We start from the raw sequence: 14,094 nt of genomic DNA, 5'->3' as shown, positions 1-14,094 counted from the left end.
AAAACACATTGACTGAATTCAATTTTTTCTCTTGCTTTCTTGACAAAATTTTAGTTTAGTGCTGACGTGATAATGGCAAATAGGAATAGCTTTGTCTGTGTCCAGGTCCAGTAGTTTGTGTGATGTACCGGGTGATATCTGCTTATGCATATTTGACAATAACTATCACCGGCATCTGCTTTTTCCTTCTTTAACCGGTCATGATAAAACTAGAGTACAGAGATTTCAGGAATTCAGGCATCTTCTCTCCTAGTGGGTCCGTTTGAAGTGTAGTCAGCTCAGTTGAACTTAAACAGGCTTGTGAAAAATCTGTGTTTATCGCTCACAGAGCTGCCGGGGAATGTATTTTCTCTCCCTCTCGGAAATAATGGCTTTGGTTTGCACAGTGTTGAACTTCTTCTGGTTCGAAAGCCCTGTGAGGCAAAGTAAGGGAAGGATCATGGTCACGATTAATAAAGAAGTAGCAGTTAATTGCAGGTCTGTGGATGTGAACTCTGGTCTCTTCAGCGTTGACAGTCTGACAAGCTCCACGCCCATCCACCACCCTGACCTCTCCACCCCCTTTGCCTTCTGCCTCACTGCACCTAATGCTCACTACACTGATACTGAGCACTGGAGCACCGGATGTGGTGGGATGAGGTGCGGAATCACTCAGGATAGATTCAATTCAAAGCATCAAGTGCTGGATTCTGTGCTTTGTTACCATTTAATTCAAGAATGCAAACAAGCACAGTTGTGCTGTCATACACAAAAGAACTGTGAGCCTGAGTTACTCCAAATAGAAACAAACAGTGAGTCTGAGAGGAAGAGGATGAGGAAGAAGAGAGAACGTTTGCAGAATGAGAGAATGACCTTTCCATTTTCTGCAGTTCAATTTGCAAACTTAAATTTAACTTTTTACTGCAGCAGGCAGCACAGTTAAAACATTACCTCTACAGCTTCAGCGTGTGAATATACATATATACCATCTATAGGAGAGGGACAGGATTTTGGGGCCTAAGCCTGTTGGTTTCCATTTCTAGTTTGACCAATCACGTTTGAGCAGGCTTGGTTGCCAGCAGGTAAACAGTCCGTGTGGATGGGAAAAGAGGCCGACAAAAACGCGACCTTAGCTGAAATCTGCTGCCCACGTGGTCAGGACAAGGTTGTCATTCTGAAACTGATCAGGCGTCTTATTACTAAAATACATTTGACTGATTTAGAAATCGAGTGGGGACAGAAGTAGTGAAGCCTGCCGTTTATTTCCTGTGCTGCGCTGCTTCCTCCATTTCATGACCTTTTGCAGCTGACAGGCGGTGATATTAGCAGAAGTGCCAATGTGTAGTTTAGAGGCAGCACAGCAATGGAAATACACATGTTACACAAAGTATGGCTTTTTTTTAAATGTTTGTCCAGAAATGCCCGTGGTGTGATGTAAGTGAGTAAAGGGGCTTATTGATTTGGACATGCATGTATCAGTATGTGTGTGTGTGTGTGTGTGTGTGCGCGCACGTTCGCGCGTGCTTCACCAGGCCAGGCGGAGCCACTGGCAATGCAGCTGCAACATTAGTGGGTCAGTGTGCCATCCAGCCATTCATCAGCACTTCTCCCTCTCCTCACTCTGCCTCCATCTCCCCTCTGACTCACCACCCACCCATCCATCCCCCACTACTTACCTCTCACACCCTCTTCTGCTCATTTAAGTGTCCACATGCAGAATATTTTCCAGCTGTTAGTGAAGTAAAGAAGCCACAAGAGATGCGTGAAGTCGGCCAATTAAGTGCATATGCACGGAAATAAGTGTATAAGGACATATATCAAAATGTGTGGGTGGTGGCAAAGCGCGGCAGAAGATTGGTTTAAATTGGAGATTCTTGGAATCCCTGCCAATAGAGGCGATGTAAACCTGTAATGTAACATGAAGACATATGGGCTCTGAGACCTGAGAAAGATACAAGGACCAGCTGAAGAAAACTCAGCTTTCATTTTGATGGATTTGAATATACAGCATTCAACATCATCCAATATTTGATTTAGGGTTTCCGTAAATATTAAATCTGATAAATGTCCTCAAGTGATGTAATTTGAGTCCACTATGGTTGGGTCTCATATAAAAATTAGGTGATCTGAGGCTCCGACAGGTGGAGCAATAAACTGCTCACGCTGATCAAGCCTCTGTCGACTTCGATTTTTCCATTTGGCCTTTGTGCTCACGTGTTAATTGGTTGGAGTGGCCCTGTAATATACATTTTATAGAGATAGGTGAATGCATCCACAAGTGCAGTCTCTCTCCTTTTTTTCTCTGGTTCCATGAAGCCGCCTGCACTCCATGCATTCATTACACCAACTCAAAAAGATGAACTGAGCCAAACACACGCTATTTTCGGTCAAAATACTGTGCAAAACCCAGATTCTCTCTCTTTCCTGGTCTTCCTATTCCCCTCGTTTCCTCTGATATTCCCTCTCCCTCTCTCTCCCTACCAGGATGGATGGAGGAACATGAAGGAGAGAGAAGAAGGCAGAAGAGGAAAGTGGAGGGGGTGGATGTTTTGTTCAGTTCTGCTGAATGTGCTCACATGTATGAAAGAAGACGATTTATTTTAGGACTCTCGCGTGGGTGTACACAGATTTGAAACACACACACACACACACACTGAGGAAGTGAGAGCTCACAAGCCCAGAGATAGGCCTGACCTACCTTTACATCAATCTTGTTTTGAAAGCTACTTGATGGATGCTTTTCTCTTTAGCTCCAAGACTTTCCCATATACTGGAATTCTACAAATGCATTGCACATTATCCAACACAGTCACAAACAAACAGACACATACACACACACACACACACACACACACACACACACACACAGAGAGAGCAAGAGCGAGAGCGAGAGACAAAAATAAAATTCAGGGCAAATAAGGAAAAGAAACAGGAAGCATAGGAGGCAAAAAATAAATAGTGAGTCAATTGAGTCTCAGCTAGACTTTGAACAATAAGTGTCTGTGTTGTTGTGTCATATTGTGTCAGCATTGCCACAGCATGATTATCCTGTAGAAACTGTTGTCATGGTAATAAGGTCACTGGCATGTTCATATGTCAAAAAGGATTTATACTGGGCTGACACCATTTCCAGTACTGCATGTGCCAGGCGTGTGTGTGTGTGTGTGTGTGTGTGTGTGTGTGTGTGTGTGTGTGTGTGTGTGTGTGTTTGCATGCTTGCGTGCGTGCATGTGTGTAAGTACATGTGTGTGTGTGTGTGTGTGTGCGTGCGTGTGTGTAAGTACATGTGTGTGTGTGTGTGTGTGTGTTTGCGTGCTTGCGTGCGTGCATGTGTGTAAGTACATGTGTGTGTGTGTGTGTGTGTGTGTGTGTGTGCGTGCGTGTGTGTAAGTACATGTGTGTGTGTGTGTGTGTGTACGTGTGTACAGTAGACAAAGACAGACTGGGAGGCTGAGGAACAGCGAGTAATAGCGAGCCTGAAATTCCACATTTAGGACAAGCTCTACAAATGCTTATTTCAGAATCAAGGCTTTTAACAATGACCCATAGAAAAATACTGAACATTTCCACATTGCTTAACAATAACTATTATAGTAATAAAAAAAAATTATGCCAGCCTGTTTCTCTATACCAGAGTATTTACTTGGATTTCCCCCTCTATGACCTTAAATCAGTGAGAGGCGGAGAAAGAAGAAGTGCACACAAAGTGAAAGTAAAGAGAAGGAGTGTGCTTGTCACTTTCTGTAAATGAGTCATAGGAGTATTTGGATTGTAAATGGGAAATCCCAGACACTTCTCCGAAACTGCCTTTTGACCAGCTGCTCAATGCTGAGACCTCAATTACCCACAGTAAAATATAGTGAAATTAACCTTCGGTCATGTAAGTGTAAAAGTTAAACCGTCTCTTTGTCACTGCAAACAACACAGTGACCTACTTTCATATTTAATAGGACTGTTGTACCGCAACACTCCACCTCCCCATTTCCTTACCCCATTGTTCTTTACCCCCCAACTCTGACCTCCCTTGACCCCCAGGCTGCACCGACGCAGCTCAAAGCTAAAGTCATGATTATTTTTTTTTCTCTGCTCCCTATTTGTCCGGCGTGGACATCTGTCAGCTAAAACACTAAGCCATATGCTATGTATTGTCCCTCTGTGAGGTCCGGGAATCAGTGCTTATACGACTGAGCGAGCACTTAAGAGATATTGACTGCAGCTAGGCTGGTTTTTGATTAAATCGACTGATTATAATCCACAGCTATGCTCAATCAGACAAATCACTCAATCGTCAAAAATGGCATTTTCAAGATGAAAAAAAATCTAAAAAAAAATAGTAAAAGGAAAGAGTCGTTCATAAACTTTCAATACACTCCTGTCGGTGATCAGCTCAGTTTCTGGTTATTTAATACCCATAATCCTTTATCCCTCAGTCTCTTTCCTTTACTCTCTTTATCCACCCGGCACTACCTCCTCTCTTCCCCTCAAGCCGGACTTGTGATGTTCAACCATAGGGTGATGAGGCATAGAACAATGGCGCCTTTGGGAGACAGAGCTCACCCGCAGCCCAACATCCAGGAACACATACACAAAGCTTCTTTGACTACAACCAGACAATAAGAAACGTGTGTGGGGGGGTTAGTGAGGTTTGGGATCTGACGTTTCTTCAAAGATGTAGCTTGACAAGCAAATCAATTAGGACTGCAAGGGGATAAGAGACACAGGGCAGGTAACAGTAACCCAAAGATAAAGTCAGCATTCCTACGAGAGCAAAGCATTCTGGTTGAGTGCAAAGCTGTATGATGAGCCTCAGGCATCGACCTCCAGTCATGCGATCTAAGGGCGGCAGTAGGCCGGGTCAAAGGGCAGGGACCACTCGAAGTAGCCCCCGAGGCTGGGCAGTTCAGCTCGACGTGACAGTGAGCTAAGGGGGGAATTAAAGGGTATGATTGGCTCAATTAGGCTGCCAATGAGGTAAGAAGTTCCTAATGATTATCTTGGGCTGGTTCAGGGTGAAAAAGAATCCTACCTCTGCCCTTTGAGGCTTCGATGGAGTTTGTGTTTGGGTGATTTGTCCATGAATTATAGATCATGCTGTGTTGTGATAATAATTACAGCTAGGGTCTTGAAACGAGCTGTTATGACAACTGACTTGATATGGATTAAACTCTGTGAATGTGACATCATACTTTCAGTATCACCCTCTGAGGCTACTGCCTTGTGGGAAAGCACCTCTCTCATACTGACACACCCTGAAGGTAAAACCTGGAGAGTTAGGGGACTTCCTATGAACAAGATAATATAGTGTTTGTAATTGCTTACTTAAATGTCAGGTTCTCTGGACATTTTCCGGAGTTCCTGCCTGAATATGGTTAGAATGAGTAAATAAGGTGACATCAAGTTGACATGACTCTTTGTTCCAGAGCCAGGAAGACATTACTGAAAGGCTTCATCACCTTTTGTAAACATTTTGTGCAAAATATATCATTATTTGGTTACAAGTCCTTGAAACTTTAGAGCTGAGTCCTCCATTACCTTACTCCATCTAACATCTTCTCCCCCTCCTGTCAGTCACAGAGTGCATCCCCCATGGAGGTTTGTATATGTGCTGGGGGGGTGTTAATAGTTTTTAAGACCTCTTAACTGACCACATCTAACGCTATCACTTATGTTATCAACACGTCTTTCCTCTCCAGGTCACATCCAAACAACAAGGTGACCACCATCCCATACTTTCCTTCTAAGGCCTCAGCTCTATCACACAGATCAGAAAGCCCCCTCCTCTTCCTCCTCCTCACTGAATTCCAACCTTCGGCACATCTAAATGAACTCTGTCACAGCTGATGTCCTCCTTGCTGTGTGTGTGTATGTGCCTGTGTGCATGTTGTGTGTCTATGTGTGAATGATTGCGGCCTCTGTGCCTTTCACCCCCTGACGCTCCCTGGTCCCATGACAATGCTTCCCTTATATGCACATAACACACAGATGCACATGTGCAACGACACATGGACACACATTACGCAGAGCAAAGTGTCAAGTGCTGTGATGAGGAGACGATGAGCCGGCGGTTCATCACTGCCCTCAGCGCTGTCGTCATCACTGTCACACCGGGACCGGGGGGGTTTTCATGGAAGAAAAAGAAAGGAGCACTTGATGTGGTTCCATCTGCAAAAGTTAAGCATGATGGCGTCTCTCCCTCTCGCTGCCTCTCCCCACAGAGTTACCTCAGGCAGGCTGAAGAAGCCCATTGACAGGAGAAGATGGCTTAAGGAGTCGGGAGGGCCTGCGTGCCAGGCATTCCACAGCACACAGTGGACACATTATTATGACATTTACAAGGCCAGCCAGATACTATATAGATACAGCGTGATACGTGTGTGATAAAAGCTTGTCCAGTCAGTTTGACTGCAATGAAATGAGCACAGCGAACGCAAACCATAGAAGAAGAGCCTCACATGCATTTGAACAAATTCAAGACTGAACGACAGCAGAGTTTATACGTCCTGTCACTCAAAAATAATAATCATAAAATAACAATCATAATCATAACATCATACTAAGTCCATATCTTCCAAACTCAGCTCACTTGAGTCTCCACATGAGAAATGTGAACAAAATGAAGGAAACCTGTGGCTGAAAAAAAGGGTCTGAATACTTCTATCTACTTTTTGGGATGTTTTCTTTGGTTTGTCTTTTTCATGGAATTGTTATTGCCTCAGCGTACTATGGAATTTCAGACACCAGTGTTCTTCCAACTTTGTGTCAACACTTTGGGACAGGCCCTGTCCTGTTCCAACGGGACAGTGTCCCTGTGCATAACTTGTGGTCCACTGAGAAATGTGTTATCTACATTTTCTGTGGAAAGACTTCTGGGAGGAAATTAAGCAGCTATGGCAGCATTTTGAAAAAGTAAAATGATATTTTTTAGAAATAAAGATATTTGCCTGTTTTTTGTGTTAGGCAGAACACCAATAGCTTAGCCTAGCATGAAGCACAAAATCAAACAAGGTCTTTTGATGAAGGAAGGGGAGACATGTCTTACATCTTTATATACAGTCTATGCCAAACCTCATAAACCATAAGTTGTCATTAACAAACAAGATATGATGTAAGATATTTGTGAGTTTTACAGCTAAGCTAATCAGCTGCTGGCTATAGCTTTATTTGGACTACACTGATCTACTGACTGAGATCAAAAGACAGTAATCTGCATGTAGCAGTACACGTCAGCTGATGCTGTATGACATGAACCCAATCACGGAAACATAAGGTCTGTATTTTTATGTAATATGTTTTTTTCCATATTAAAAAGGTGCTTGCAGGGATCCTGATATACACACATACTTGTCTTAACTGCGTTAGAGATGCGTTTTAAATATTACATAATGTTGCAGCTGTGAGAGGGTAACTTCTGTTTGCTTTACGTGAGAACCAGAGAGCTGAGTGCTCCAGCATCAAGACGGGGCGGCTGACACGCATTCCAATGTTCCCGAGTCTCGCAAAATCAATTAGGCTGATTGGCTGCAGTGAAGATCAATTTGTGACATTGAACACTGAAGTCCTTTCCTTGTGTAGCTGAGATTTGTAGCTTTAACAGCTGATGTGAAGAATGTGTGTGGGAGAAAATGATCAGGTGGAATGTGCATGATCACCACACCGACATATTTTGCTCCTGGTATGTTGTTGACAAGCGGAAGTGAACAACAAACCCAGTCATGGAGCCATCGGGAGACAGCATGACCATCCAACGCTGATCCCGTTCTCCAAGCTGATCACCAAAAAGAAAGTGTCCCCATATTCACAACGAGCACAACATTGAACAATAGATTAAACCCTCATTCACCATTCAACGAGGCAAAAGTGGGTCCATTTTACTATTCAGCTGCATAGACAGGAAGGAATTGCCTGGAGAAAAAAGGAAAAGCAGACGCAGGAAACTCATGAATCTTAAAATCCACATCTTGTATCTCTTCCTTCTGAACTTTTCACCTGTGCCTTTTGTCCCAATGTTTGCCACGTGTCATGTCATCTGTCGCATTCTAGTTTCTGGGAGACTGTGACCGTGATCTCACGACCATTTTAATTCACTTATTTTGAATAATTGCCATGCAAAGCAGGTTAGCTACAGCTGATCAAAAAGTCTCCAGGGAATCCAGTGCTGCTCAAACTGAAATGAAATCGGCATGTTGGAATTTTCTGTATCTCCCAAATGAAATTGAAACCGAAATATTCCTTGGTGCTCGTATGAGTCACTACAAACTGTCTTAACCTTTCATATCATGAATCTGAATCATGGCTGTATTGACATCTGACACAAATCCTGGCAACGACGAGTCATATTATATTTTTTTCTGAAACTCTGACTATATGCTGAATCAGACATTCATTTAAGATGTAAATGTCTTTACTGAAACCAAAAGAGAAACACTCCGAAATGTCCCTGCTTGCTAAACTAATCCTCCAAAGTGAAACTATTGCAACGGAGTGCATTACTTCATATCGCAAACGTAAGTTAGTGAAAAACTCAAACTAAAGCACTAATTAGGATTTTAACCAAATAAGCCCATCAGCTGACATATATAGTGAAAACTACTCTGAATGTAAACAAGTTACGAGTGTTAAAATTGTAGTTTTAAAACAAATGTATTCTTATTACAGCTTTATCATACTTACATTAACATAAATTTTGTATTAATACTCAGGTTGTTGGGTGATGGAGGGATAGATAGATAGATAGATAGATAGATAGATAGATAGATGCAGGGATTCAGCTTTATTCTATCTATGTATTCTAAGTTTTATTCTATGTATTCTAACTATATATTTGTTCTATTGTTTATTCTATATATTTATTCTAACTTGTATTCCTCATGTTCATCTGAGCATTTCTTAGAGTAGAACTAAATAAACACATATACAGTAACTATTAAACACTGAAATCTGTTGCGCTGAATTGATTTCCTCGCAGGGGGTCTTCTGGATGGGCGGGAACAATTAGGGTGGCTGGGGATGATTGGCCGGCGCGGGGCAGACGTGCCCTTGGGCTCGACGCTGGTTGGCCAGAGCCGGGCCGGGTCCCTCCTGGGGGCGGGGCCTCGGACCTGCTGTATGCTGAAGCGTCGCGGTGAACCAGTGTAGAATTTAGAGGGTCTCGGTCTGCCAGGGTGACGAGTCGGGACGTGTGAACACTGCTCAAGCAAACTCTCTCCCCCGCCTGGATACTTATCTCAACCCGGAGGTTTTGGATTAACTTCGACAGAAAGAAAAGCACAGACACAAACACGCGCGCTCTTTTTTACATTTTCCTTTTTTTTTTGCTTTGAATTTGCTTTGGAAGACGCGCAGTCGAAGACAATGGGATCCCAGGCATCCAAGGGAGAGGTGGTCGCTGAGGGGGCCGCCGCCGCCGCTGCTGATGCTGCGGCTGTCAAGACCAACGGACAGGTAACTCCTCCAGCCCCTCTTCTCAGATCTCAGATCAGTCCTTTCACTGCATCCATCCGCACCGTCCCTCATCAGGGGGACTCCACTTGAGCGTGGGGACGTGCGGGGCTCGTCAGGTGGGAGCATCTCGGGCTCCTGCTCGTGCACGGGTCACCCCCTGCCCCCCCAATCCCATCCTCCAAGATTGAATAAATTGTAGTATTGCAAATTAATTTTTTTAAAGAGTTGAATCCAATTTCAAAGTTTGCGTATGTGTGTGTGTGTGTTTTATTTGAGATCTCAACCCAAAACTGAACAACGTGTTTGATAGTGTGAGGCGGAGAGGGGGGAGGAAGGATGGGGAGGAGGGGGAGGCAGCGGCAGCACGTAGGCAGTCTACTACTCCTCCCTTGTTGAATGCGAGCCTGTCGCCTGATACTTTATTTTGTATTAAGCTGCCACTTCACGAAATCACACCCTGCGATGTTTTGTGTTTTTTTTAACGTAGATGAGTCCCAATTAGTCGTTGATTTCATATTTCACATGATTTTTTGATCGTTATGAATGGAAATACACCCCCCCCCCCCCCACACACACACACACACACACACTCATTTAGTGACACAAACCCTGACTTCATTTGAGAATCATATTAAATTAGATAATAAACAGGGATTGTTTTTCGATGTGAGGGTAAAAATCGCATGAGATGACTTCTTATGATTCTTCCATCGATGAGCTCCAGTCTGCTCTTTGTTGAGCCGCTGTCTATCTGGTGCCTTAAGCCGTCTGTGAGGCGCTACCGCCGCCTATCGCCTGATTAGAGTACTGCAAGGCGTCGCCTCTGAGCCGGGCGACACGGTGGTTAATTGATGAGCACGACGATGCGCTTGAAGGAAATGAGAAATCCACATAAGAAACAGATCCTCTTTGTGTTTCATGCATGTGCAGGGGGTTAAGTGTCAGAAACATATGGCTTATTGTATTTTTTATTCCTCTTCCAGGAGAATGGACATGTGAAAACCAATGGCGACGTCTCCACAAAGCCTGATGGGGATGCTGCTGCCACCAATGGCTCAGCTGAGGCGGCCAAGGAGCCTGAAGCCGGCGCAGGAGGCGACGCCATCGTGCCAGCGCCTGCTGCAGATGGAGACGCTGCCAAACCAGAGGGCGAGGCTGCAGCCAAGGAGACCCCCAAGAAGAAGAAGAAGAAGTTCTCCCTGAAGAAATCTTTCAACTTCAAGCTGAACCTGAAGAAGACCAAGAAAACCGAGGCTGTCAAAGAGGAGGCTGTCGCTGCCGCTGCCACCCCCTCTGAGGAGAAGCCCGCAGAGAACGGAGCCGCTGCTCCGGCCGAGGAGAAGAAGGAGGAGGTGAAGGAGGAGGCTGCTGCTGCCGCTGCAGCTGAGGCCCCCAAGGCGGAGGAGACCCCAGCAAAAGAGGAGGCCCCGAAGGAGGAGGCCAAGGAGGCAGCTGCTCCAGCCCCTGAGGCCACAAAACCAACAGAGGAGAGCAGCTCGACCCCCGCTCCTTCTGAAAAGAAAGAGTGATTGTACCTTGAGCTCACAATGAACTGGGTGAACTGTTTTGCAAGAGAGAGCGAGAGAGAGAGAGAAAATTTAGAGTATATATATATATTTATATATATATGTGTATATGTATACATATGTATATGGATATATGTATATGTAAATATATACACATGTATGTGAGAGACTCCTTCGACGTGCCACTTTTTCGTCATGATAACAAGATGACAGACTAGATTCACTAGATCACTTCCCTGGTTTCTGCTTGACATCTGGACCCGGACTGAGTTTTAGGCTGTGGGTTGGTCACGATGTGGAAAATGGATTTTAGTGGCTAGAACGCGAGCTGTCGACACCAAGAAGTAAAGACGGATGAAGAACGGCTGGAGGAGGATGGAGCGGAGGCATCTTCTACCCCAAAATCTGCAGAAGGAGATGCCTCCCAGCTGAAGGATGAAGCTAGATGATATACTAGGACACCACCACCACTTGAAATGACTGTTAATAGAGAAAAAAAAAATGAAATCAGAAAATGAAAGAGACTTGCCAACTTTTTACATTCCTATATTTTAACCCAAATTTGAAGTATTTTGTGGTGTATTATAGAGAACCATCTTAAAGATTCAGAGAAGCTATGTCTTGTTTGTTTAAAGAAAAAAAAAAATAGACGATTTTGATTTTTACCTTACTATGAAAAAAAGAACACTTAAGCTTGCTATGTTCACTGTTGCGGTTTGATATGAAGCAGAGTTGTTTTATCTGTCGTGTGTGAGCCTGGATCTGCTTTGTCTCTGTAAATACATTGGATTGATTTCTGTTCTTTATTTTGCTAATGTTGACAGATGTTACTGGTTTTATTGTAAAGTTGATAATGGTAAATAAATGTTGGTTACCTTACCTACCGGCGCATGTGTCTTGACAGTTATTTGCATCATGCCTTAGGTTTAGGAGAAGGTCAGGAGCCCGTTTAGTATGTTTCCGATTTTTTTGTAGCCATAGGAAAGCCATATATGGAGACCAACAGCAGCACGGTGAGGATGATGGATACGGAAATGAAATTCCTCTAATTTTAACATTTACAATTGTTTTGGTGTCTTCATATTAAACAAATGGAAGAACATATAAAATAGGAGCAGCTGCTCCCTTCCATATTTATTCAACCCGAGAAACTGATTAAGAGCTACATTTTACCATTTTGAAAGGTGAAATTACACAACCAACTTTTAAGGATAAGGATCATCCTTTATTAGTCCCACTATGAGGACATTTGCCATGTTACAGCAGCAAACGAGATGGTAAAAATAGACACACATTAAAGAAATAAATAACTTAACATACAAATATAAACCCAAAGAAAATTGAAAATTAACTATACAGTGTTCGATTTTAGATTGAGCATGGCTATAATGGCTGTAATTCAGGGTAAAGTAAAGGTCAGTACAGTGGTTTCTTCAAAAATTGTTACATTAGGAAACTGTTCATGGTAACAAACTGTTTAATTACAGTGGGGCGAGTGATATGGTTGATTAGCACCATATTTCTATCATTTAGAAGCCAGAAAAATCTGGATCAGGCCAAATTTGACATCAGTTAAATTGTTTTGACTCATTCATGGAATTATTCGCCATTATTGGATTAGCAGCCCGGCTTTAAACCGACACCACCACTGACTGTAAAATCAAAAAGCACATTGTTTGTAATTCATATGGGATTAGGTATCAAATGATTGCACACGTCACTTCATCAACATGTCACATCGGTCACAATCTGTGGTCGCCCACATGCTTTGAGCTGATTGGAGCCAATTGAACGCACCAACACACACACAGGTTTAGCTGCAGTTACCCCTTGCCCTCTATTAGTCTTGTGACTGAGGTTATCACCATTACCTTCCCTTTCTACTACTTCTTCTTTTTCTTCTTGTTCTTCACGTGTACAGTAGTCTGCCCATTCATGGGCGAACATGAACCTGGCTAACTGAGCACAGCAGCCCTGTTCTGGGGGGACTGACCTAGTTCACATGCTGATATGATGAGCCGAGATCTGAGCTTCATTTGGACCCAAGCTCCAAATAATTCAGAATTATTTAAACAAGCCTACAGCTCCCGGTCGATGCGATCTTTGTCTCTTGTAACAGAGGCATTTGTTAACCATTTGTATTATTATTTCCATTAAAATGTTTTATAAAAACAGGAAAAATCATCAGAAGTCAAACGTCTATTGTGTAAATCTGCCTTAAAAGCTGACAGTGTACATTAGAAAGTACGTACAGTCGAATATGATTGTTTCCCTGCTGCTCCACAAGTGTTTATTTTATCTATTCTATTCACTTATTTGTTTGTTCTGCACACTTTACATGAGGTTGTGTGACTGATCACTTCGGAGACACTGCATTTCTCATTTAGCAGTGACATGGTCTGCAGAGATGTGGACGATGCATTCAAAACACGAGTAGGCTCACGCTGACACCTGGCGGCTGTTACAGGAAGTGCCACAAAGATGATCACCGATTGTTTCCTCTGATCTCTTGTGCTACTTTTTAAGAATCTGTGATGGTTGCAAAACCATTACACTGCAGTGTGAAATTGATTATGAGCAAATAACGGGGAAATGTGTTATGCATTTGATGAGTATAGCAACTGTTAAGGGAAACTTTTGAATGAATGGCCTTCACCAGTCCCTTCTATCATCTATCCACACACAACTAAAATACAATGAAATGAAAATAAACTTGAGCAAAATACAGAAACAAATGCATGTCACTGTCCAAATAAAACTTCAAACAAATAGATAATGCAAGGAGTTTAGTATGATAAAAAAAAAATGCAGATGCCTGGTTCAAGAGTGAGTTGATTTGCTCATCTAGTCTCAGCTGGGCCAATCCCCTCTCCCTGGTTCACCTGGAGCTGCTCACTGAGCCAACTCCACAGAACCTGAACCACTGAACCATCCATAAATGACAAATAGCAACTTCTTAAAAAGCTCACACACACACACACACACTGATACATGCACTTAAAAATCAATAACCCTTTCACCCACTCACATACCAAGGGCATTTCTGGACAATTTTAAACATGGATTATTCGTGTAACATGCACTTTTCCATTTTTGTGCTGTATTGACATTTCTAATATGTGTGTGTGTGTGGGCATGTCTTTCTATA

General features: G+C 43.1%; 1 protein-coding gene across 1 annotated transcript; it reads left to right on the top strand.

Annotated features, from left to right (window-relative positions):
- The first annotated feature begins 9,097 nt into the window (after nucleotides 1-9,097).
- Nucleotides 9,098-11,825, top strand: marcksl1b (MARCKS-like 1b). The gene is made up of 2 exons (XM_053446582.1): nucleotides 9,098-9,420; nucleotides 10,404-11,825. Exons 1-2 carry the CDS (start codon nucleotides 9,331-9,333, stop codon nucleotides 10,947-10,949), a joined length of 636 nt encoding a protein of 211 aa, XP_053302557.1. The 5' UTR covers nucleotides 9,098-9,330; the 3' UTR covers nucleotides 10,950-11,825.
- Nucleotides 11,826-14,094: the final 2,269 nt, after the last annotated feature.

The sequence above is a fragment of the Pleuronectes platessa genome, chromosome 18 (assembly GCF_947347685.1).
Source record: "Pleuronectes platessa chromosome 18, fPlePla1.1, whole genome shotgun sequence".
NCBI lineage: Eukaryota > Metazoa > Chordata > Actinopteri > Pleuronectiformes > Pleuronectidae > Pleuronectes > Pleuronectes platessa.
This window is presented reverse-complemented; position numbering and strand designations above follow the sequence as displayed.

Bases quoted from the DNA above. Each gene is read 5' to 3' on its own strand.
- marcksl1b (XM_053446582.1), top strand. From the start codon at position 9,331: ATGGGATCCCAGGCATCCAAGGGAGAGGTGGTCGCTGAGGGGGCCGCC. The intron at 9,421-10,403 runs GTAACTCCTCCA...TTCCTCTTCCAG, and splicing joins CTGTCAAGACCAACGGACAG to GAGAATGGACATGTGAAAAC.